Raw genomic sequence first — 24,010 nt, forward strand, 5'->3', positions numbered from 1 at the left:
CAATGAAAGACAAAAGCCAGTGTAGCAAAGTTCAAAGCTGTAGTTGCGCGAACAGGGTTTCAAGTTCGAAAGACAAGGCATAGGACACGAAGAGAAATTCAGGAGTGAAGCCAGGCGAAATGAGTAGTTTTTAGCACGCAAGAGAATCTAGACAAGGTCGTGACAGTCCGGGTCAAACACGAGGACACATAAACAAAGCACAAGGGGGATCCAAAGACATGGTTAACAATACAGATGGTAAACAATGCCAGGGAAGCAAAGTAAGCACTAGGAAAGGATCACCAGGACTTAGGAACGAATCGCTAAGACACAGAAGGGAAGTACTGTCAACAAGGTAACGAGGTAAGTGGTAGTTTAATTACATGCTGGTGGGATAGATTGTCTGCCTGATCATGTTGTTATGGGAATGGGCTTGGTAGATTGATGTGAATCCTTACTGCTGGCTGTGGTGTTTCAAATATGTGACATAGTGCTCTGCCGAGAGCACTTCTCTTTTTAATCACAATAATTAAATCACCCTTACCTTTGTGTAGATATAAAATGGTGGCAACTTTGAAGTCTTGCTGTGCCATTACTTGTTCCTTGGCCCAGTTGATTTATGTTATTAAGGTCTGACTTGTCTCATCAGTTTTATTGAAGTCTTTTTTTTGTTGCTGTACAACTTTCTGCAGTACTAATGGGGAAAAATGTTCATAACTAATCATAAACAGATACTGTATACTGTTTAGGGTGGTAGTGTGATTACCATTGTTTACTTTTGTTTAGCAAGTTCTGTTTTTTGCCTCCCTCCCACATTTTTTGCACTATTGTGTAGAACATTCAGAGCAATGATCCTCAGTCCCTGTCCTTAAGGTCCCTTTTGATTTCTGGTTTTTGCTGTAGAGAGGTTTATAGACAAAGAAATATTTTGAAATTTGTTTCAGCTCTTAAATCTCAGTGGGGATTGTAATTTGTATCAATCGTGTACTATATAGTACGTTTCAGAACTGCCCTCATTTAGGTCTTATAGCTGAAATGTGATCAACTGGACTAAAACAATCCTTCACTATGGGAGTCTAGTACTGTAAATTGCCACTCCCACCGGTCTACTCATTTGGTCTTTAATTATCAAGGGTCAGTTACTTTGTGTTAGATGTCAGTTAGAAGTGTTTTAACCATACGGTACATATTATACTGTATACACTGTTATCGCAGTACATTGCACAATGGTGTAGTAGTGGACTTGGTTATTGTATGTGTGTATTTGGTTATTCGTCATGGTACTCTGTACTGAACCTTCGCGAATGTCAAGACCCTAATGTATTCTCCAAATTACCTTTTAACACACCTTGTCATGGGAACACAGGCTTTTACTTTGGGAAAACAGCGATTAAGCTCTTAGTGTTAATCTGAGTCCAATGAAACAACCAGGCAGCGCAAATCCCGGAATCCCTCCACTTTTAATTAGCTAATATAGACAAGAAAAAACAGAGACATATGAGCCCTATGCACTTCTTTTTCTAAAGTCAAAAAACCTGTTTTATCTACAGACACATTTACATTACCCAACTAACCAAAATGTATGTCATTTAGACCCTGCGATGAGGTTGATCCTCTTTGAATATATTTGAATTCATTATAGTATTTAATAAAAATAGAACAGCCCATAATGTAACCAATTCAATAAATAATAAGAAAATAGATGTATGTATTAACAATAAAATTATTGTTATTGTATTATTGTATTTTTATTAACCCTGCCAAGGTTGAGCAAGTTTCAAGTTTTCAAGTTTGAAAAGTCAAAATAATGGTATATTTTGTTTTGCTTATTTTACTAAGAAGACCTTCTTGTGAAGACACTGCTAAGTCAAAAGTTTAATACAACTTATGTAAGACATCAGTAAAAGTGCAGAGAGAAATCAGAAGCTTCTGAGATCTGTTACCCTATGTTTTTTTTTTTCTGTGTTATATACTTGAATACTAAACTTCTGCCAATACTGGCAGCATTACAGGTATTACCAGTTTTGCCAAAAACTTTTTCTCCATGAAAAGTGAACTTTGATAAAAAGATTCTACAATTATACTGAGAACGTTCCTTAAAACTAGTGTTTCATTAATAAAGCCTGAAGAGAATTCAGGCTGTTACTATGGAGAGATACACTGAGACAGGTTATAAGAATAAGCTCAGTGAGGTAAAATGTAAATAGTGAACATTCCAGCACACAACCACTGAAGACAGTAATATAAAAAGGCCTAGAAGAAGTAACTCAATCTAATGAAGGGTGAGGTTTCATTCCTTCATTAACTTGGTATCCTTTCATATCCTTCCTGCCTGGTGGTCCTCCATCCTACGATGCTACAAAAAAGAAAAAAATGTCGACATGAAACAGAAGAATGATAATAACATGTCTGAAAGTTTCGATTCTGAAAATGCTTTTTTTTCCAGGATGGAATGAGTTGGTTAACTTTACGTTGTGAAAATATACTCTATGTTGTAAAACAAACATAAGAAATCAAGGTGCCGAGCTATACAAATAAATATATAATGTGAAAGTGGAATGAGAGTTCTGGAAACCTTTTCTTGACTGTGACACTCCAAATTGAGCCCAGGTGCACCTACGTTCCTTGTGTAATTACTCCTGAACAGTCCAGTCAGTACAATTATTTCAGAAGAATTGCACCTGTCCACATAAGGTCCATCAGTGCATGTCACAGCAGAAGGTCTACCAGGACGACACCTGGTAGACACCTACTGACACCTGGTGGACACCTTCAGCCTTCAGACAGCCGAAACGTTGTGTTTTCTCTCTTCTCTTTTCAGCATGGAATAAACCTATTACTTGTTCCTTTGCAGCCTACGCATGCTGACGCAGCTACCCACCTGAATTTACTGTATGTGTTTAGCCTCAATCAATGGAAAAATCCCCACATCCAGATGTGCAAAGCTGATACAGACATATCCAAGATGACACAAAGCTGTAATTGCTGCAAAAGGTGCTTCTACAAAGTATTGACTCAGAGAGGCGATTACTTCTGTAAATCAGATATTTCTGTTTTTCATTTTCCATAAATATGTACTGCTCAATAAAAATATTTGCCCCTTTAAATTGTCGCATATATTGTGTGAATCAAGGGGAAAATCATTTTAATACATTAACAATTCTAATTCTGGTCATAACACAACAATATCGTTCGGGAAGGAGGGCGTGAATACTTTCTCAAGGCACTGTATTTTAGTAATGGAGCTTCAATTTAAGGAGCATTGTAGTCTACATTCTTAATTCAAATCTCATGCCATTAGTAAAATCTGAACATAATAGTTTCTTCATTACATGAACAGTTGTTCTTGTAGAATTTATTCTGGCAGTAAATTCCACACCCTTATAAGAGCAGAGACCCTTCTTACCATATGGGGATAATGGCCAGGCAGGTGAGAATACTGGACAAGGTGAAGACAAATCCAGCAAACCAGTCCAGGGTAGCTTGGTAAATCTTCGTAAAAATAGGTGAGTAGGCCACACCAGCAAGGGTGAATGACAGCTGCAGCAAGATCATAATTTTGCCTTTGGAAAAAAGAAGGTATAGCTACATTAACAGACATTCCTAACGTATTCTCCAAAAGCATAGCTTTCAAGTCAATGATCTAACCTGAACATCTTGTTTTGAGTTTTACACTGTCACCTAGTTTTTCCACTGGCTTCCTATTGCACTGCCTTTTTTGATGGCTTCTACATTAAAAAAAATATATATATAAAATATATTTAGACAACTTTTTGAGTCAGGGTGCTACTTTTACAGTGCATGCTTCTAAAAATTCATTTAGAAGAATTTCAAAAACCATACTTCAAAACTGTAATGTGAGCTCAGATGTTACTGGGCTATACTAGGAGTCTCATAAACCTTTCTTGTTTTTATGTAACAAAAGATATAACGAGATATAAAATAAGAATTTGTTCTTTTGAAATTCTCTAAATGTCACGATCGTAAACCCCTCCTCTTAAGGACGCTCCAGCCTTTCCTCGTTATTTCTCCATCTCCTGCATCTGCCTCCAGTTCCTGCCCCCATCCTATAAAATCCAGACATTCCTGCCAATCTGGGCTCAGCTTTAGAAGATGGGCGCCTTGAAGCCCGCCTACCCACAACTCCAGTAGCGACCCGACGGCATAGGCTTCACAACGGCATCCTGACCATCTGGTTCCGGAACTAGGAGCGCCTGGCCCCATAACCCCCCTTTTATTTCCCCCAACCCTTCGCCGGATCCCACTCCGGCTTTTAACTTCGTTCGTCTGTGTCAAAATGGATCACCCGGTTTTGGACATTGGCTTTCCCAGGATATTCTAACGGACACCCTTGGACTTGTTTGCCCTGGGCACACACCCCCCCGAGCACCAGCACACCTTGGACACGCCCCGTTATTCTTCCAGCCCCTATCCTGGTCCCTTTTCCCCGTGTTTTCTCACTCCCTTCCGGATTGTGCTGTCTGCAAAGGGTCCTGAAAGACGCTTCATGACACTATGTAAGCGAAGCTTACAGTGTGTGCTTGACCTAGATTCAAACTGCCATACCAGGCAAACGTTGCAAACGCTTCCCAGCTCAAAAATGTTTTAGTCAAACCTGCAAAAACAAAACCATGGTACTCTGACACTTGGTTTGGACGTCCTTTTAGTGCTTTAAAATTATAACATATGTCATGGAACAATACTTACATGTAAAAGGAAAACTCCCTTAGAAATTTAGGTCTGTGTTTTCTTTTTATTTACAAAAACATTTCTTTTCGGTGTTATAGACCAGGTCTTCGTGAATGTATAAAGTATATACAATGTTGTATATAAGATACAACAGTGTTTAGCACTCTTTTTTCTCACTGGAGGAAAATGACAAAATAGAATGAGTGATCTGTATTTAAGAAAAATGGTCAAAAGAAAAATGGAATAGAATTGCAACTCACTGTAGAATACTGATGGGAACTTTACATTAATATATTTAATAATGAGGTTGCCTGCTTTCTTGTGTTCTGAAGGGTCACTCAAGGAAACCTCAACAAGGAGTGTGGAAAACAGCTCAACTGGGAGCCTGAGGTCAGATTAGAAGGGTTAATACAAGGTCACAGAGATATAACATCAGTTTGCTGATACTCTATGCCCAGTCCCGACCACATTCTCCCAGCAGGGTGTGCTGTGATACTGCAATGAGAGAGCACAGTGCAATGAGATGAGGATGGAATAAGGAATATACTGTATCTTTCTTTTGATAAGGCACATTCAGGAACTCAGTTACAAAAACAATATATACGATTCCATTGTGTAAAATTTCTCTTTACTGAATGGGACAATTGAATTTTTAAGCTCTGATTTCTATGTTTTTTAAAGAACTCAACAGGTTTCACTCATATAAGCATTCAACAACTGAGTGCAGAGAACCTGTACCTACCAGATGTCTCATTGTTTCCTACTAAAAACTATTCTGGAAAACAAATATGATGTGCTTGATTGGACAAAATGGTCTTCTGTCTAAAGAAAAAGTGAATTTTATTTTCCCTCCCTATTTTTTTTAAAGTATAAGTTGTACTTAGAAACAACAGAACAATGGATATGGTTTCTCTCTGTACTATCATTATTTTTAACTTGATATCTAAGCAGTTACAATTCTGTAGTCTTTGTAAAAAAAGGTTTGGCATTAAAGGACAGAGGTACTGTATAAAATAAAAAACCTTTGTGCATACCATACTCACATTTGATATGTGACTTATTCAGTTCAAAATGGCTGACTACAGGAACTAATGTCATTCTGTTCCCACCAACAATATTGTGAAATTCCAGTTATATTCATAGTATTAAGAACTTTCCTGATTTGAGCTGATCAAAATGCAGACTGAGATAATCATCTAAACATCCGTAACAAACAGACTTCCCTGGTGATTTTAGTCACTAAAACACAGATAACAGTAAATGAAATGCAAAGGTTTAATGTATTAAATGGACGAAAAAAACATTAAACTGGTGTTATGGGAGATTTTGATTTGATTTTGACACTGAGTTACAAATGCAATAAATAAGAACTTTTTATTGCTCCTTTGTATTTACTGCTCCAAGTTTTTGGTGTTTAAACAAGAAATATTACTAGTACACAAAGTACAACACTAATTATAGTGTTTATATTAATGTGCTCATCATCTAAAGGTAAATTAGACGTTTCTTTTTAAAATTAACATTGAGATTATACGTTTTAGAGTCTCTTCCCTTGCAAATAAAATTAATGCTTAAAAAACCTGTATCAGGAACTTGATTAAAAAAATGCATCAGGCAAATTTTAGGAAGGCAAACTAACCTCACTAAAATTCAGAAAACTGACCATCTACAAATTAAACAGCTATCTCATTGAATTGTGTATACTTATTTCCAAATAGTGATATGATATTATTAAATTTTAAGCTTAGGCATTCCTTCCAGGAAAATTAATCATATGAAGTCTGAGGCTCTACTTGTTTGAAGGGGCAAAGACAATATTTTGACCATTTTAAAAACCCACATACAGTCTCACTGGCCTAACTTTTTCATTTTTTGCTTTCAGGAAGCATAAAAGTAGAATCAGCATGCCAAAGCCAAAACTAAGGCACTCCCCGGAGGGGAAGAACACACATCCAGTTTCTCTCCTCCTGGGGACTCTCCTTTTTTGCAGCTGAAAAACAGGTCAGATGCTTCAATTGCACAATCAGCTTACCGGAAAAGACTGAAGGAGAGAAAACTGCGTGCAGGGAATTGTGTTCCAGCCCATGACAGAATTTCTAACATACCTGAGTTCTGGGTAGTCAACTGCAGTAAGCAAGTGAACTCACTTCTTTGTACTGAATTCTTAGAAGCAGACTACAGTAAGTTGAGAGAACTTAAGTATGGGAAGGAGTTGGAGACCAGCCCAAAAAAGAGGAATGCACAAGCAGAAAAACAACATTTTTACCATCCGAGCAATGTGCCAAGATGCTTTGACCTGATAAAAAGAAATGCTAAAAATTACTGACCAGTGTGAAGATATGGAATAATGTCACACAAAACCCCATGTTTTAAAGGGTGTTATATCACAATTCCTTATGCTGATCAATTCTCACTGTTTATTGAAAGACTAGTCAATTTTGAAATGCAAGCATCATGAGCTAGGGTTTATGGCGGCTCAGTATTAGAGTTCCATATAAACAACAAGCTCTCGGTTGTTTAAAATTCAATGTTCTCTGAAGTTTTTTTTAAAACAAGATAGTGGTGTGTACCATGCATTACATAGTAGCACCAAATGCAGCTGAATGTCTGTGGGAATACAGTATGTAAAAAACAACTGCAAGGAACCATAAGGGTTATATTAAATGAGATTAACAGTACAAATGAAACCCATAAAGGAATGTGAGTACCAGCCTATAGACAGATCATTCCCAGCATGCTCGATCTCATCTGTCACAGATTCAAGTCTTAAAAATATTTTCATAAGAATTGGGAAATTTAGTGCGACAGATTAAAATAAAACCAATAAAAGTATTGTTCAGAAAAAAATATGCTTTATAGATAGAAAGCTATAAAAGCTCCTCTTATGTTTAAGGTACCTGAATGCAATTTTGTTTTAATTTGTCTTCACAGAATGGTTGCATGATTATGCATTTCCTAAGGACATTATCAGTGTTTGACTCCTTGCTCTTTAGGAATCTGGCTATGTAACTAACGATTAAAAGAAATAAAAAAAACTAATGACATGATTGTTGTGCAGGTGCAGTCTTTATATGCACTAGACTTGATGTCTACACCTGTATGCATATCATTGAAGTGTTTTTTTTATATTTTGGAATCTGTGATTTTGTTCATGTTTATGGAAATAGCACCTGACGACAATACATTTCTTCACTGATTTTAAATAGCGATTGTTCTAAGACTTGCTCTGTTTGAACAGGTGCAACTGCCTGTACTCACTCTTTATGAAATCAGTGTAGTTCAGATTGTTGCTTGTCTTATGGTATTCAAGAAAGAGGAGCCTGTAAGGGGAATCAGTTACAGAAATTTAACGCATTGTGTTTATTTAAACCATATAATGCTACTTTTCTATGAAGTTGCGGTAACTTTCGATTTGAATGCTGCTGCATAATGGATCTGTTATAGTACAGCGCTCGGTATGATGTGATGTTAATTCAAATGTCATGACACAGATTATGTTATTTGTGCATGCCCCCATAAAGCATTGTGTATCTCATTATGACATCTTGTTTAGCAGTTATGAAGAAATTATGAAGCCATTATGCAGCAGCATCCAAATAAAATGTTCCTGAAGTTCCTGAATCATAATAATAATAATACTGCCTGTCTTTCACAATTTTGGATTTTTTTCCGAGTATGCCAATGGATGACATCAAAGGGAAAGCCCCAGTACTAAAAGAGCCATTATCCTGGAAGAGCAGGAATGATAGAATAGAACAGAACTACAGTCTTTCCCAGGCACAGCTCAACAATGACCCACATTTATTACTGACACTTCTCCAGATATAGTTGGCTAGGAAGTAAAAGACATCAACTTTATTAACCCTTGGAATTTCAAAACATTTTACAGTCTAACACGGTTTAATCACAAAACAAGGAAACAAACAAACCAAGAACTTATCACATTTAAATTTAAAAATTACTTTCCATAAAGAAAGAAATATTTTAAGAAACTGATGAAATGCATAAAGGCAAATGCTACATTTTTAAAAATTGTCTGCCTATGGAACCCAGTCAGACGTGCATCATACAACTAATTTTATGTGGGTTTCATATAAATACAGTATGTGTTATTTTCTAAAGCTTTTAGAATATTGACAATTAAACAATTTCAAAGGTCTAGAAAGAATGGTTTTAATTAGTATCAAATTTTAATTTTGTGCTTAGTTCTTCCCCAGTGCTTTAATATGGCGTGCAAACAACACATGCAGTAATTTATTAAGCTTCCTCACTGTAATGCTGTTTGTCAATACAGCCTGAAAAGGTATTATGCACAGAGGTTAAATCATCATTCATGCACTACCCAAAACATTTTTAGTTATAATTTCTTATGACAATTTCAGATTTAAGGTCTGTATCTCAAGCCTTCTGTCATAGTAGTATCTGACTACTGTGGTAGTAGTTCAGGTGGGTAGCTGCGTCAGCATGCGTAGGCTGCAAAGGAACAAGTAATAGGTTTATTCCATGCTGAAAAAAAGAAGAAAGAGAACACAACGTTTCGGCCGTGGAGCCTTCTTCAGGTGTGAGAGAGACAGGGCAGTAGGCAAAGGTAAAGTAGCGGGAGAACAAAGGTTGGGAGGGAGGAGGAGTGAGAGGCGGGAGCAGGGGACAGAAAGAGAGGCCAATCAAGAGGTGTGAAGTCAGAATGGGTGCAGAGAGGTGTGAAATGAAACTTCCAATGAATGGAGAAAATTTAAAAGAACAGTAGTCTGTCGTTAAGGGAAGGGAGAAGGTGTGATCCTAGCTGCAGAATAATTTTAGTTTCGGTGGTCTTTCTGATGTATGAGTTTGGAAAACCGTCTTTGAGAACACAGACGGAGAGATTAGAGTGGTCGTGGCCGTCAGAGGTGAAATGAGAAACAATGGGCTTGGAGAGATCTTTAATCTTTACAGCCCTGACGTGTTCTCTGAAACGGTCTCCGAGTCTCCTTCCTGTTTCTCCAATGTAGATGGCTGGGCATTTACTGCAAGAGATACAGTAAACAAGGTTGCTGGAGGTACAAGATGCTGTCTGGGTGATCCGGAATTGTCCTGAGGGGCCTTGAATGAGTGTGGTGGTGGCTGTGTATTTGCAGGTGATACAGCGAGCTCTGTTGCAAGGGAAAGTGCCTGGTGTGGATGGTTGTTGAGGGCGGTCAAGGGAGCTGTGAACAAGGAGGTTACGCAGATTAGGTGGTCGGCGATATGACGACCACCTAATCTGCGGCCTTACAGCACTCCTTACAGGCCTTACAGCACTCAAGCACATGCTGGACAAACGCACAGTGCTTGATCCACCCACCCACACCCTGGTACGCCTTGCAGAATTGGTCCTCACATTGAACGCATTCTCTTTCAATAATCTTTTTTACCAACAGGTCAGTGGAGTTGCCATGGGCACCAGAATGAGACCCAGCTATGCCAACATTTTTGTCGGCTGGGTAGAAGAACGCTTCTTCGCTGCCTACACTGGCTATGTCCCTGACCTCTACAAACGATATACTGATGACTGCGTCGGTGCCGCCACATGCTCCAACGATCAGCTTGAGTTCTTCCTGCACCATTTCACCAACTTCCACCCGTCCCTCAAATATACGATTAACATATCTTCCACTACTCTTCCGTTTCTAGACATCCACTTGTCTATCAACTACCCCCGACTGTCCACTTCAGTTTATTACAAACCCACGGATTCACACAGCTACCTCCTGTACAGCTCATTTCACCCCAACCACACTAAAAACTCTCTTCCTTTTTCACAGTTCCTTAGGTTACGACGATTATGCAGCGACGACATCGACTTCGAGAACCAAGCCCTCGAAATGTACTCATTTTTCATCAACAGAGGATACCCCAGCAGTGTGATTGACAGGGCCCTTGCCCGAGCCAAAAACACCCCCCGGACCATCAACCCGATCAGGAACTCCCGCCGTAACAACCGCATTCCTCTGGTGCTTCCTTACCACCCTAACACACTTCCTATCCCCAGGACCATTAACCACAACTTTTCCATCCTACAGGATGATCCCTCCATTGGGGCCCTCTTTTCTGATCGCCCTATTATCTCATATCGCCGACCACCTAATCTGCGTAACCTCCTTGTTCACAGCTCCCTTGACCGCCCTCAACAACCATCCACACCAGGCACTTTCCCTTGCAACAGAGCTCGCTGTATCACCTGCAAATACACAGCCACCACCACACTCATTCAAGGCCCCTCAGGACAATTCCGGATCACCCAGACAGCATCTTGTACCTCCAGCAACCTTGTTTACTGTATCTCTTGCAGTAAATGCCCAGCCATCTACATTGGAGAAACAGGAAGGAGACTCGGAGACCGTTTCAGAGAACACGTCAGGGCTGTAAAGATTAAAGATCTCTCCAAGCCCATTGTTTCTCATTTCACCTCTGACGGCCACGACCACTCTAATCTCTCCGTCTGTGTTCTCAAAGACGGTTTTCCAAACTCATACATCAGAAAGACCACCGAAACTAAAATTATTCTGCAGCTAGGATCACACCTTCTCCCTTCCCTTAACGACAGACTACTGTTCTTTTAAATTTTCTCCATTCATTGGAAGTTTCATTTCACACCTCTCTGCACCCATTCTGACTTCACACCTCTTGATTGGCCTCTCTTTCTGTCCCCTGCTCCCGCCTCTCACTCCTCCTCCCTCCCAACCTTTGTTCTCCCGCTACTTTACCTTTGCCTACTGCCCTGTCTCTCTCACACCTGAAGAAGGCTCCACGGCCGAAACGTTGTGTTCTCTTTCTTCTTTTTTTCAGCATGGAATAAACCTATTACTTGTTCCTCTGACTACTGTATATCCACTTTCCATGTGGTACCCAAATCCTAGTGAAGGAGTCTTACCATATGAGGATCCTGGGACTTGCTTTGACAGCAATGAGCGGATGGTGGGCATTGGAATCAAAGCAAACAGATTCAAAGCACGAGCTGTAATAAATAAAAAGAACACAGACTGTAAATGCCAGAAGAGTTCCCTTGCCATGCTGTAAAATGCATTGACCCAAATACTTCATTCAATGAACCTTTCTTTCTGATCATTCCAAAGAATTCACCTGTGCGCCCTCACAATTTTAAAACATTGTTCACCAAATGTTTCTGTGAAATACATATTAAACATATTTATAAATAGCAAGAAATCCGAAGTCAACTTAAAAATAATCAATTACTGTCTAAATAGAATAAATCACTAAACCTACAATGTAATCTGTTTAATTTCAGAGCTAACGGGAGGTTGACTAGCAAAAAACACAGAAAATAAAGAGCAGAAACCTGCTTTTTATATTAGAATCACTGGCCAATCAGTAGCAGTTGCAGAGAAATCAACTGGAAGATGTGTTAAAGTGCATTACAAATGTAAGAAAAACGTGAAAGAAAAGATCAATGAAAAGCCAGGCAGGGAAACTAAGAATGCAAGTGCATTCAGTTCATGGGAGCAACGTGGCACAGTGGTTTGCATTGCTGTTTCACAGTGCTGGGGGCTGAGGTTCAATTCTGGACCTGGGGTGCTATCTGTGTGGAGTTTGCATGTTTTGCTCATGTTTGCTTGGGTTTTGGATGGGAGCTCTAGTTTCCTCCCACAGTCCAAAGACATGCTGGAAGGTTAATGCTAATGCTAGGCACTGTGTTGCCATGCTGCTCAGAGCTAGTAAAATAAAGCAAACATTAACAGATGTTAAAGCATAACGAATGGCTCTGAGTACTGAAATGAGACGCAAAGCTATACTGTATCTACATAATTTCCTTGCTGTCTTTTAGGATTCTATTTAAAAGATGCTTTTTTTGAAAGTCTAGACATTGGGAGAATTTTAATAGCAGATTTTCAAGAACTCAGAAACCACAGAAAAGCAAACATTAATTCAAACACATTTTGTCATAAGAGACCACTGAATTATGCAACACTGAACAGAATACATGCCTTTTCCCATTTTTAAAAAAATACAACGGAGTCAGAAAAAATAAGAAAGTTCTCATCTGAAGTTGGGAAGGATTACAACAGATAAAGCCAATTTCACCCAGCCATTTAAAATTGCAACCATAACTTACTTTCACTAAATATATCTCTTGCACACACCTCTTCTTGCATTTTTGTTAAATTTGTTCTATACTTGGACCATACTTCAATCAACAAAAAAAAAACAAAACAAATAATTATATCATATTCATATTCATATTCAGGACTGTGCTCCTTACAATTAAATAACACAAAAATGTTTAAACTAAATGAACAACAGAACACCCTAAGACAGAAGAAAAGAAACTCATTTGTGTCCTTTAAAAAAAATATTCCCTTCTTTGCTATGGATTTGCAGATCTGCTTGAAGATTTTTTGGACCAAATTCTCATAATCAGCCTGCTGTTGTCTTTTTATGTTCCACATTGCACCTGCTGTATTTCCCATTACTACAATCAGTATAACAGAGATCTGATACATGGTTATGGGAGCTTGAGCATCCCTGAAGCATAAATCACATTTTTTATCTCCTAAATGTGATTTATCCTCTTCCCGACAGAATCACACTACAGAGAAGTACACATATCGGGTTAACACATTAAATTATCTTACCTATATAGAACATGAATGTTTTTGTCACAAATGCCATGACCAGTATACCAGTGGCAAATGACACCATCCCTATGATTATAATGGTGGTATCACTTAAGCACCTCGAGAAAAGCAGGACTCCCAGGAAACTGGTGATGAAAACAGCAGAGTAGGCAGCATTCCCATAACCAACCTGTGTGGCATCCCAGTTTAAGGGCTCCTTGAGGACAAAGGAGTTCAAAATATCTGTGATGCCCCAGGAACACATATCGTACAATATTCCGGCAGTAAACAGAAGTCCAATGTTAATCTTATCAAAAGAGTTTTGGTTCACCACTTCAGTGACTTCTGTCTCACAACTGTTTTCTTCACCATGTCTACTAGGAACGCTGTGATTGATGGAAGTTTGTTCAGCAGTCAAAGGTGACTGTCTCCTCTCAACAGATGGGACTTTTAACACAAAAAAACTGTAGATGAAGCTAAATAAGTAAAGGGAAACACTCAGCTCAAACAACAAAGCCCCCTTCTTTTGTGCAAAGGCCAAATTTTGGAAGAGGTGGCCAGAGGCCATGCTGCCAAAAAGCCCAGAAATTCCATAAGCCATTTCAATTCTTCCAAAGTAGACGGACCTTTTTTCTTCAGTGGAATGTGCTGATGCAAGAGCCATGAGTCCACCCCAGTATGCAGAAAAGCCTCCACACAAGTTATAAACAACAGCTGCCCCAAACATCACTTCGATGGGCAGCTCAAGCAGGACAATGAGGAGAGAGAGAGCTCTGGAGATCACATATCCTAGCAAAGACACGCAGATGGGAATCTTTTGGCTCCATTTATCACCAAGCCTAGCCAGAAAAAGAGCTGGGAGAAAAGGTGTAAATCCCGTAATAATGTTGTAGATCATGTAGAAATTGGTTACTGCCCTTTGCTGATCGTCATCGGGGTTTTTATAATGTTCGGCAAACAGAGAGGTACTGCTGTTCGACACGTTGTAATGTTCTTTCACTACCATCAGTAAACCGGTGTCGAAGAACGAACTGGCAACCTGAGCAGCGATAATAACGGGCTCAAGGAATTCACGGATAATGGACCACTGCATTTTTTCTGTGCTTTTCAATTGGTAATTTACGAACTTTGAAAGGGGTTTTAAAATTTGAATTTAAAATTCAATACCACAAACACAGACTAGTTTGAAGAATGAAAGCATGCTTTCACAGAAAACGTTACACAAAAAATGGCACAGGCTGCAGCATGCAAAAAATGTACTGTAACCACATTATTTCTCTGTGCCGATATAACAGTATACTTCACAAAAACAACGTTTGCCGCTTTAAGAAAGGAACATTTTCCACTAAGGACTAGTAATCACGAATTATCAGGAGGTCGTTTTTTAAACTATTACGTTCTCCGTTGTTATTCGGTGCTCCTTTGTCTTCAGAGTAGAGAATCACAAATTCCAAAGTTTAACAGTTCAAAATCCAGGAAACATGAATACAACTTTAAAACTCAGCAAAAAAAAAAAATACAGGAAATACGAAGGCAGTTTTAAAAGAAACCAGATGTTTTGTACTCCATCTTTTTTTTTATCATGACTCATACCTCTTACCTGATAATAATGTCTTTGGTACTGTGCTGTACTTAAATCTATTGTAAGGGTTAGTTCAGTTGTGCTATTGTAAAAATCCTTGTTCAATTTTTAACTTCTTATAAGTTTCAGAAACAAATGTAATAATACTTGAAATCTACAACGCATTGCCTATGCATTTATGGTCTTATAATCTATTTAATTCAAGTGTATACATGTGTTATACACTTGTGTTTTACTTATGGCTGTGTTAAATAGCTACTGTAGTTTACCCTTCTGTCTTTGGGCTTAATAAACCTTCCTGTCACCAGCCATTCATATCTCTAAACTATCTTCTCTCTGGCCACATTCTGTTACCTCCTCGAAAACCATCTATTCACACTGTACCTGTGCAGTACATCCCGAGATCTTTTTCTCTGCCTTCCACCTGTACAGTAAACTGCAAGGTGGGACCCTGGTAGGGAAATGCTAGAATATTTTATTTGAAAACTATAATATCATGAGTTTCAAGTGTACATTATTATGAACCTTCACCTTATTATTCACATTTCATCTGCCACTGGTTTTTGCTTCACGTCCTGGGCTGTATTAGGTCTATATTAAAGTATATCCTACACTTTCATCAAACCATTCTACTTAGCATTACAGAACATCACCAACAAACAGCGACATCGTTTCACATTGTAAAGCCTTGTATCAGTCTGTCACCACCATAATAATAGTTAACATAAGAACATTACAAATGTTACAGATGACAGGAAGCCATTCGGTCCATATACAGTAGCCTGTTTGGTAGTTAATAGTTAATTGAGACGTTTCTTTAAATAAACCAGGGTATCAGCTGTAGGTAGCTTTGTCTGAACTCCAATATCAACTTGTGTAAAGAAGAGCTTCCTGATGTTGGTTTGAAATACACATAGTACTTAACCAAGTAATAAAGAGGAAATTCCCTGTTTCTTTATAAGGTGACTGCAGCTTAAATAATGAAATAAAAAAATAAATTAAATAAGGCTTGGCCTTCTGGGGTAGGGAGGTCTTGATAAGTGTAATGGCATATACAGTATACAGGGGTATATGCCAAGGTACGAAACAGACTTCAGAATATCCAAAAATCTGAAGTGTTTGTACTGATGTCTAAAACGTGTATAAATCCTATTCTTTGCAAACTGCATTGATTTCGTATACAATCTAGAGTAATACTGTAAGGCTGTGAATGATACAGTATGGCTTGTGGTTACCTTAAGGATTTGTTGGATGAGTATAGTCCAACACTTAATCTGAGATGATTCAGGTTCTCTTACCCTACCCCAGGGAGAATAACTGGGAGATTTTCCCCAGCTCCATAAGAAAATCTACATTTGCAGACATTTTTTAAATGTTCTTAAAAACCGGTCATTGTACTACAGCTTTTAATGCATAGTTTTATTTTGCTATTGGTTTTATTTGGTCAGTTTACAGTGTTTGTTGTTATACTTCTGCTATGTTTTTTTATGTGTACAGTAATACTACTGCTATTGCTGCCACAATTAAGGCCACCTGTCTGTGTGATTGGGGGAGCCAAACAATTATTGGCGCCACGATGGTGGTCACATCCTACTTCAGAAAGGAAGAATCAAAGGAAAGCAGGAAAATAGGTAAAGCATGACTGGGTCCTAGAACAAGAAACTATTATGAAACACCACATGCAAGTAACCTAGCCTCAGTTTTACATCAATATTAAGCACATATATAACTGTTTACAATTTAAATATTGTGCAGATATGGTTTGTTGACTGAGAGTTATTGACCTCTGCAATAAGAAAACATTAAACTCAATTGATCACAAAGAGACCAGGTGTTCATTATTTGGTCAATTTGTAAAATTAATAAGGAAACTGAAGATGTGTGTGACAGAAGTTGCCTTGAGGATGAGAATACTGTTCAGCAATCACTGACTAGTCCAGAGAAACCAGGAAACCCGTTCTGTTTCCTGGGACAGACCACTACTTCAGCCCAATCCATCAGCACAATTGTTTTCAGACACTGTAGCAATGGCAGCCACATGAGAAGTTCCAGGAAGAAATAATCCATACTGTCTGCTGTTTTCTTGAAAATGATACATAATCTCTAAAGTCATTTATGGGTACCCATGCTGACAGCTGGAGAACATCTAAGATAGCAGCAGAAAAGTGTTGTATTTACTAGACAATGACATTTTGCCCTTAATAAACCTGATGGAGGACAATGTGTAGAGACATTAAGGTGAGAATTATGCTATCTCATTGTTCATGCCAACCATTGGGGTGGTGGAAGTATCATGACATGGAGAGGAATCTCCTTAAAAACAAGTACATCTCTGGTGCAGATTGGGGCAACCTCATTGCTCAACCATCCTTTGATGAAGTCCCTAAGAAAACCGGTTGTCAGATTCCTGAAAACTAAAAGACTCAATTTTACATCATTTTCCATAATCCTAAACCACACTTAAAAGCTAGGATTAGAATGGTTCAATTAGAAAAAACGCCAAGTCCTTGCTATTCCCAAGTTCTTTGCCTGACCTGAATCTAACAGGAACATCCATGGGACCAACATACTAATACCATCTGTCAGGAAACCAACTGGTAGAATAGGAGGATCCTTATGCACAACCATGAATCCCGCAGAATGCAGAGTAGCACAGGGACAATCCAAAAGACGAAATCCAGGGGCTAGATCAAGTAGGAAGGCAATGAGTCCAGTAACAAGAGAAATCCAAAAGACAATCCAAAAACAAAATCCAAAAGGCATGGTCAAGAGGCAGGAGCAAAGATTTGGTACCAGGAGATCAGTCAAAAAGGCTTAGAAACACACACAAGAGAATTCTACTGGAGGCTTCTCAATAGTGAGCATGGGTTGGTGTGTGAGGGAACTTTAAATACTGAAAGGAAAGGGATGTGGTTGGATAATTGGTTCAGGAGTGAGAATTTGTGGAATCTGGTACATGTGGAAATGTGATGGTTTCAATAAGGAACGAGATTGTGAAACAGTGGGTTTGGGAATGCAAAGCCGTTTGCGAGGGAGAGTGTGGGGCGTGACAGGAATGGAGCGGCATTTGCGAGGGAGAGTGTGGGGCGTGACACCATCAACATGAGATAGCCATGACCAACCTTTGCAATTAAACAGAAAATAGGGAATAGGGTAAATCTGGTCCAGTTGGACCAGTGTGTCTGCAGGTCTTTAAGATATGTTCAAGATATGTTCATGAAGAGCTGGGAGAAGCTGTTAAATTGGTTCCATTAAGCCAATAATGAATACGAGCTCTTAACAAGCTGAGTGAGAATGACAATCTGCAGACACACTGGCCCTCCAGGACCAGGCTCACACACCCCTGATCCAGAGGTGTCATAGCTGTCAACATTGTGTTAATGGCCACGGAGTACATTTCAGATACTCATTTTGTAATGGTTTTGATAGTGTCTCACATTTTGTGCTGAAAACCTGATTCCATGCTTTGTATGTTGGTCACACGTTACGTGCTTTTGTTGGATATCTACAGTGGTGTGAAAAAGTGTTTGCCCCCTTCCTGATTTCTTATTTTTTTGCATGTTTGTCACACTGAAATGTTTCAGATCATCAAACAAATTGAAATATTAGACAAAGATAACACAAGTAAACACAAAATGCAGTTTTTAAATGAAGGTTTTTATTACTAAGGGAAAAAAAAAATCCAAACCTACATGGCCCTGTGTGAAAAAGTGATTGCCCCCTAAACCTAATAACTGGTTGGGCCACCCTTAGCAGCAACAACTGCAATCAAGCGTTTGTGATAACTGCCAATGAGTCTTTTACAGCGCTGTGGAGGAATTTTGGCCCACTCATCTTTGCAGAATTGTTGTAATTCAGCCACATTGGAGGGTTTTTCGAGCCTTAACCGCTTTTTTAAGGTCATGCCACAACATCTCAATCAGATTCAGGTCAGGACTTTGACTAGGCCACTCCAAAGTCTTCATTTTGTCAACACTTTTTCACACCACTGTATGTTTAGAATCTTATATTAAATCCATTAGACCTTGGCTTTGTATTTTGTGTATCAGTTTAATAATAAAAAAGTATACTGATATTGATAGTTTTTTGTTCCATGCAATGACTACTTAATACACCAACTATACTGTTTACAGAATCTCCCATTGTAAAAACATTTTCTTCTAGATGATGTACACTGTATATCTGTAAAAGATTTTATAATATCATAGAAATACAAAGCAAATGTATTATGACCCCTTAGATTGACCCATTATTCTTGGAACTCATTTGGTAGAAGGAAGGCAAAATAATGTCTTTAGCAGACAGTATTGTTGTGCTTTATTAACATTAACTTTGTTAACATCACATGTGCACAATAGCAGTCAGAAAAATAAGCAGCCTGAAATGGATTCTCAAATTAAAGTTCAGGAACAAAGACAACGGCTAAATTCAATCCGTCTGACTCTGCAGTCAGTTTCCAATCCAGTGTCTCCAGTCCTTTTGCATCCCTATTCCACCCCATCTTCACCTTTCTAGTAACCACTTGGTCACTTCTCGCTCTGCATAGGGGTGCTACAGCCAGGAGGTTGACCATCAGTCAAGTAGGTTAAGCCAAATTTACTAAAAGACTCAACAAACCTTTTCGATAAGCATGTTATTCCCAGTGAACATTAAATAGTTACAAATGAGAACATTTCATGGCCATTTGGAAATGTTTGATTGATAAATCTTCAGCTCACTGTGTACCATTTTATATGTATATTTTTCCTATGGTACCTGTATGCTACTCTCTGCAAAATGATTGGAGTTCTCACATGGTTATCTCACCTCACTCTATCTTGTCTACATCAATACAGGCCAATTCATGCCATTTTCCGTCTATTTTGTATAGATCTTGACGTTTTACTCTGTTCATAGCAATCATAATACAACTGAATCAAACTAAAGGGTCGGTAAAGTTGTGCAAATGTCCGCAACACAGGTTTATAATACAGTAACAAGAACAGATTAACTCAATTCTGGAAAACAAAAAAATAAAAACAACTTTTTGGAGCTTTTTTCAGGTGTATGGGGATGTAAGAGACAAAGGCAGGGAGGTCAAAAAGAGCTGTGACAAAGGGGAAGTGGGAGTTGAAAAAGGTAGTGTAAAAGAGGCAAAATTAATGATTAATACGTGGAGACAGAGGATAGAGGGCCCAGGGAGAAAGAGAAAGGATTTTTTTATTTTTCATATAATTTTGTATAATATAGTAAAACAGTAAAGAAATCTTACCTATATAGAACAGGTACGTCTTTGTCACAAAGGCCATGACGTAAATTCCGCTGGCAAATGACAACATCCCGATGATGATCATGGTGGTGTCCCTTAAACACCTGGAGAAAACCCAGACTCCCAGAAAGCTGGTGATGAAGATGACAAAGCCGGCGGCATTCCCATACCCCACCTCTTTCGCACCCCACTCCAAAGGCGCCTTCATTACAAACGAGATCAAAATTTCCATTGCACCGCCAACCGACACATCGTACAGGAGGGCACTGACGAACAGCAGCACAATGTTAGTCTTGCCATAGGCGCATAGGCTGCACAGGCCTGCACTTTCCAATGGTCCACTCTGCTCTTCTTCGCTCTTGTTCCTGTCTACAAGAGAGCCGAGTTGTGCGGTAACTTTTAGAACGAATACAATGTATATGATGCAAGACAAATAGAGGAACACACTTGCTCCCACCAGGACTGCTTGTGAAAAAGACAGGATGTGTCCTGAGCACAAGCTGCCAACGAATCCTGCTATTCCATAAACCAGCTCGATTCTGATCAGTTGGAGGGATCGCCGTTCTTCGCTTGAGCGTGAGGACGCAAGTGCCATGACGCCAGCCCAGTAAGATGAAAAACCACCGCACAGTCCATATAGCACTGCTCCCCCAAACATCACCTCAATGGGTAACTCAGCCAGGACAACGAGGAGCAGGAGGGCTCTGGAGAGAAAGTAACCCAGTAACGGCACGCCGATGGGTATCTTCCTACACCTCTTGTCTCCAAGCCTTGCCAGGAAAAAAGCTGGGAGGAAAGGAACAAAGCTCGATATCATGCTGTAGATCATGTAAAAATTAGATATTGCTTTTTGCAAATCGTCCCCGGGGTTTGTGGAGTTTATTGACGTTTTTCGGTTATAGCTTTCCTTCACCACAATTTGCAAGCCAGTGTCATAAAATGCACTTCCAAGCTGAGCTGCGAGCACAACAGGTTCAATGTATGTCCTAAACAATGCCGCACATTCCATTTTGAACCAGTCAGCCTTGCAGAAGTTCAGTTCAGCTGACAAAAAAGAAATGTTTGAAATTAGAAGTTTCTACTTATAAATTAGAAAAAGTTAAAACTGTTAAAGAACAGTACACTCACTGTAAGCAAAAAATCAAGAACCGGACTGAGCGAGAAACAGGTTCTTTCAGTGCAGCTGCGAGCTACTTTTTTTGGTAGTGACCTATTTCAAAACTATTACCATTTCTTTCCGTAAATATTTTCACATGGCTTTTTCCCCCTTTATAATGGACGACACCCGCCCACGTAATGATTAAAAAAAACAGTACCCAATCCAGTAGCTCTACTTTCTTCTACAATACAACATGAAGCTGGTGATGTCGTGATCAAGAGTTCGTATTCGTCCTCGGACCAGAGCTCAGACACACTTCCTGGTCCCCATCAGAAGAAGCTTGTTGTTACCGTGGTCTTAAAAGATGTCACGGATCGAAACTAAAGCCTGTTTGTTTTTTTTTAGTACGGCAGCAGTCTTCGGTTTCTTAATCTAATACTTCTCCTTTTTTTGTTTTGAAAAGGGGATACGAATAGATGCATGGCATTTTCTTCTGGTTCATCTGATGAAATGCGAATTACTGGCAGAGCTACATATTTACAGTGAAATGGAATGGGGAAGTTTATTTAACCTTTTTTATTTAATCCCCAATGTCCTCGTCTGTATAAAATAAAGCATGTATAAATGATACGGGCATACACAGGACTGTAAATTTTGCTTGACGATACACTGCTATCACACTAAAGAGTGTAGCGTTGCACGTGCATTTCAATTGATTACATGAAATATTAAGAAACCTAAAATGTAGGATAAAATCTATTAGTGACCCGCTATAAACCAAAAGGATTCCCGAACGCAGCATTGTCCTAATAACCAGAACTTCTAATTTTAGACTGAATTCAGTTTCAGCAGATTGAATCTGTTGAACAGGAGACGGAAGCCAAGTGAATGTGGGTCTCTCTGTAAACATGTACAGTAGCAGTTGTCATTGATTGATGATCTGCAACAGTAAAACGAGACTTACTGTACTTTTACTGCAGAAGGGTGGTAGTCATTTCATAACGTTTTCATAATGATCCTAAAGGGTACCGTGTTATGGTAAAAACTTAACCCTTTAGAACCGTGCCTTAAAAATTCATAATACTTTTATTCATACCCGGGGGCAATTTAAAGAAACGCACTTAGCAGAGGATGGTTTCGATCCATCGACCTCTGGGTTATGGGCCCAGCACGCTTCCGCTGCGCCACTCTGCTGCTGGCTGCAAACATTTCTATGAGTGCTTGTGTAATGAAGAAGTACTGTAATCATGTTTTCTCAATTCCGGGTTCCTCGACTGGAGACAGACAGGATTGAATTGTTGCTGTACTGTTCCATTTTCATTATTGTAGAATGTAAATTGGGTTGTTTTGTGACCCTACTTTGAATGGCGACAGATATTGTGACTGCTAGCCCCCCTAGGAAGGGACTGAGTCCTTTTGGGATTGTACCTGACCGTCTGGCGGTTTAGCTCTCCGTGTGCTGCTCCTGTAACCTCTTGTAATAAGTAGGTTGTTACCCCCTCTTGTGGGCATAGTGACTAACTACATATTATTTTTCCGAGTCAGAATTCAATCTCCTCCTGGAGACTTAGTAGCTTGTTTTGTACTCCTACAGCCCTCTGGTTAAATAAGTGCCTCCTCTTCTCCGTTTTAAATACACTTCAACCTAATTCATCCTGAAGAAGACTCAGTCTTCTGCTGAAAGGCAGTGTTTGGTTTTCACCACACGAAATATTTCTCATTGTGCCCAAGAGTTCGGTTTTTGACTTCTCTGCCTAGAGAACATTTTTTCCAGTAGTCTTGCAGATTGTCCAGGTGCTCTTTGGCTTGAGACCTTTTCTTGGCACTGTGAAGTATCTGCACGAAAGCCAAATGCTTTATAAAGCAAATATCTCAATATTTTATGTATGCAGTATCCTGTACTGTGGTATACACCAGTATACTGGCATATACTGTACTAAGGAACAGGTAATAGGATTATTCCATGCTGAAAAGAGAAGAAAGAAAACACAACGTTTCGGCTGTGGAGCCTTCTTCAGGTGTGAGCACACCTGACACACTCTCACACCTGAAGAAGGCTCCACGAAACGTTGGGTTTTCTTTCTTATCTTTTCAGCATGGAATAAACCTATTACAGTACTTGTTCCCTTGCAGCCTACTGTATGCATGCTGACGCAGCTACCCACCTAATGTACTGTACTAATATTAATTCTTGCATAGTTCAGGTGGGTAGCTGCGTCAGCTGCAAAGGAACAAGTAAAGGTTTATTCCATGGTGAAAAGAGAAGAAAGAAAACATAACGTTTCGGCTGTGGAGCCGCCTTTATACCTGAAGAAGGCTCCACAGCTGAAATGTTGTGTTTCCTTTCTTCTCTTTTCAGCATGGAATAAACATATTAATTGTTTAATTCTTGCATTATTTCTTTCTCTTGTACGCAGAGCATTCTGTAATTCTGTAATTCCTATACACCAGTGTGTGTCCCGGAGAACACATCACAGGAAGTAGAATGACTTGCTGTCTGTTGGTGAAAGACATACAGTACAATACCACTTGGTTTTAGTAGCACTCTGTACACAGTGAAGAGCATTGTCATTATTACAATTATAACTTCTTATTGTAGAGTTTGATTAATTGACAACAAAGGCCAAAATTGGTATATTTAAAGTTAATTTAAGTTGAAGTTAATTTCTTAGTCTGTCACAGTCAAGTGTAATATTTTATACTCTTTATACTCTTTTTGAATAGTACTACCACTACCTGGATTTTAGTCTTAACCTGGTGTAAACCAAATTGAGAAATTGCTTCAGTGACATGTACAGTAGTAACCACATGACTATTTCAGA

The 24,010-nt window shown here is 39.1% G+C and overlaps 1 protein-coding gene across 2 annotated transcripts; it reads right to left on the reverse strand.

Annotated features, from left to right (window-relative positions):
- Nucleotides 1–1,420: 1,420 nt before the first annotated feature.
- On the reverse strand, nucleotides 1,421–21,517 carry slc46a2 (solute carrier family 46 member 2). 2 transcript variants are annotated; one of them, XM_088911564.1, is made up of 5 exons: nucleotides 21,406–21,517; nucleotides 20,093–21,133; nucleotides 11,558–11,641; nucleotides 3,386–3,542; nucleotides 1,421–2,335 (listed from the first exon to the last, which is right to left on the reverse strand). In XM_088911564.1, exons 2-5 carry the CDS (start codon nucleotides 21,096–21,098, stop codon nucleotides 2,281–2,283), a joined length of 1,302 nt encoding a protein of 433 aa, XP_088767690.1. In that variant the 5' UTR covers nucleotides 21,099–21,133; nucleotides 21,406–21,517; the 3' UTR covers nucleotides 1,421–2,280. The 2 variants fall into 2 exon arrangements, with proteins under 2 accessions (XP_088767690.1, XP_088767689.1); XM_088911563.1 differs by lacking the exons at nucleotides 20,093–21,133; nucleotides 21,406–21,517 and adding an exon at nucleotides 13,278–14,352.
- Between the last annotated feature and the right edge of the window lie 2,493 nt (nucleotides 21,518–24,010).

This window comes from Atractosteus spatula, chromosome 3 (assembly GCF_055471065.1).
Source record: "Atractosteus spatula isolate fAtrSpa1 chromosome 3, fAtrSpa1.hap1, whole genome shotgun sequence".
Classification (NCBI taxonomy): domain Eukaryota; kingdom Metazoa; phylum Chordata; class Actinopteri; order Semionotiformes; family Lepisosteidae; genus Atractosteus; species Atractosteus spatula.

Excerpts from the sequence above, each read along its gene's own strand:
- slc46a2 (XM_088911563.1), bottom strand. The coding sequence starts at position 14,352 with ATGCAGTGGTCCATTATCCGTGAATTCCTTGAGCCCGTTATTATCGCT. Across the intron at positions 11,642-13,277 it reads AACATTCATGTTCTATATAG|CTCGTGCTTTGAATCTGTTT; the intron begins GTAAGATAATTT and ends TATTTATTACAG. Across the intron at positions 2,336-3,385 it reads CTGGCCATTATCCCCATATG|CATCGTAGGATGGAGGACCA; the intron begins GTAAGAAGGGTC and ends TCTTTTTTGTAG.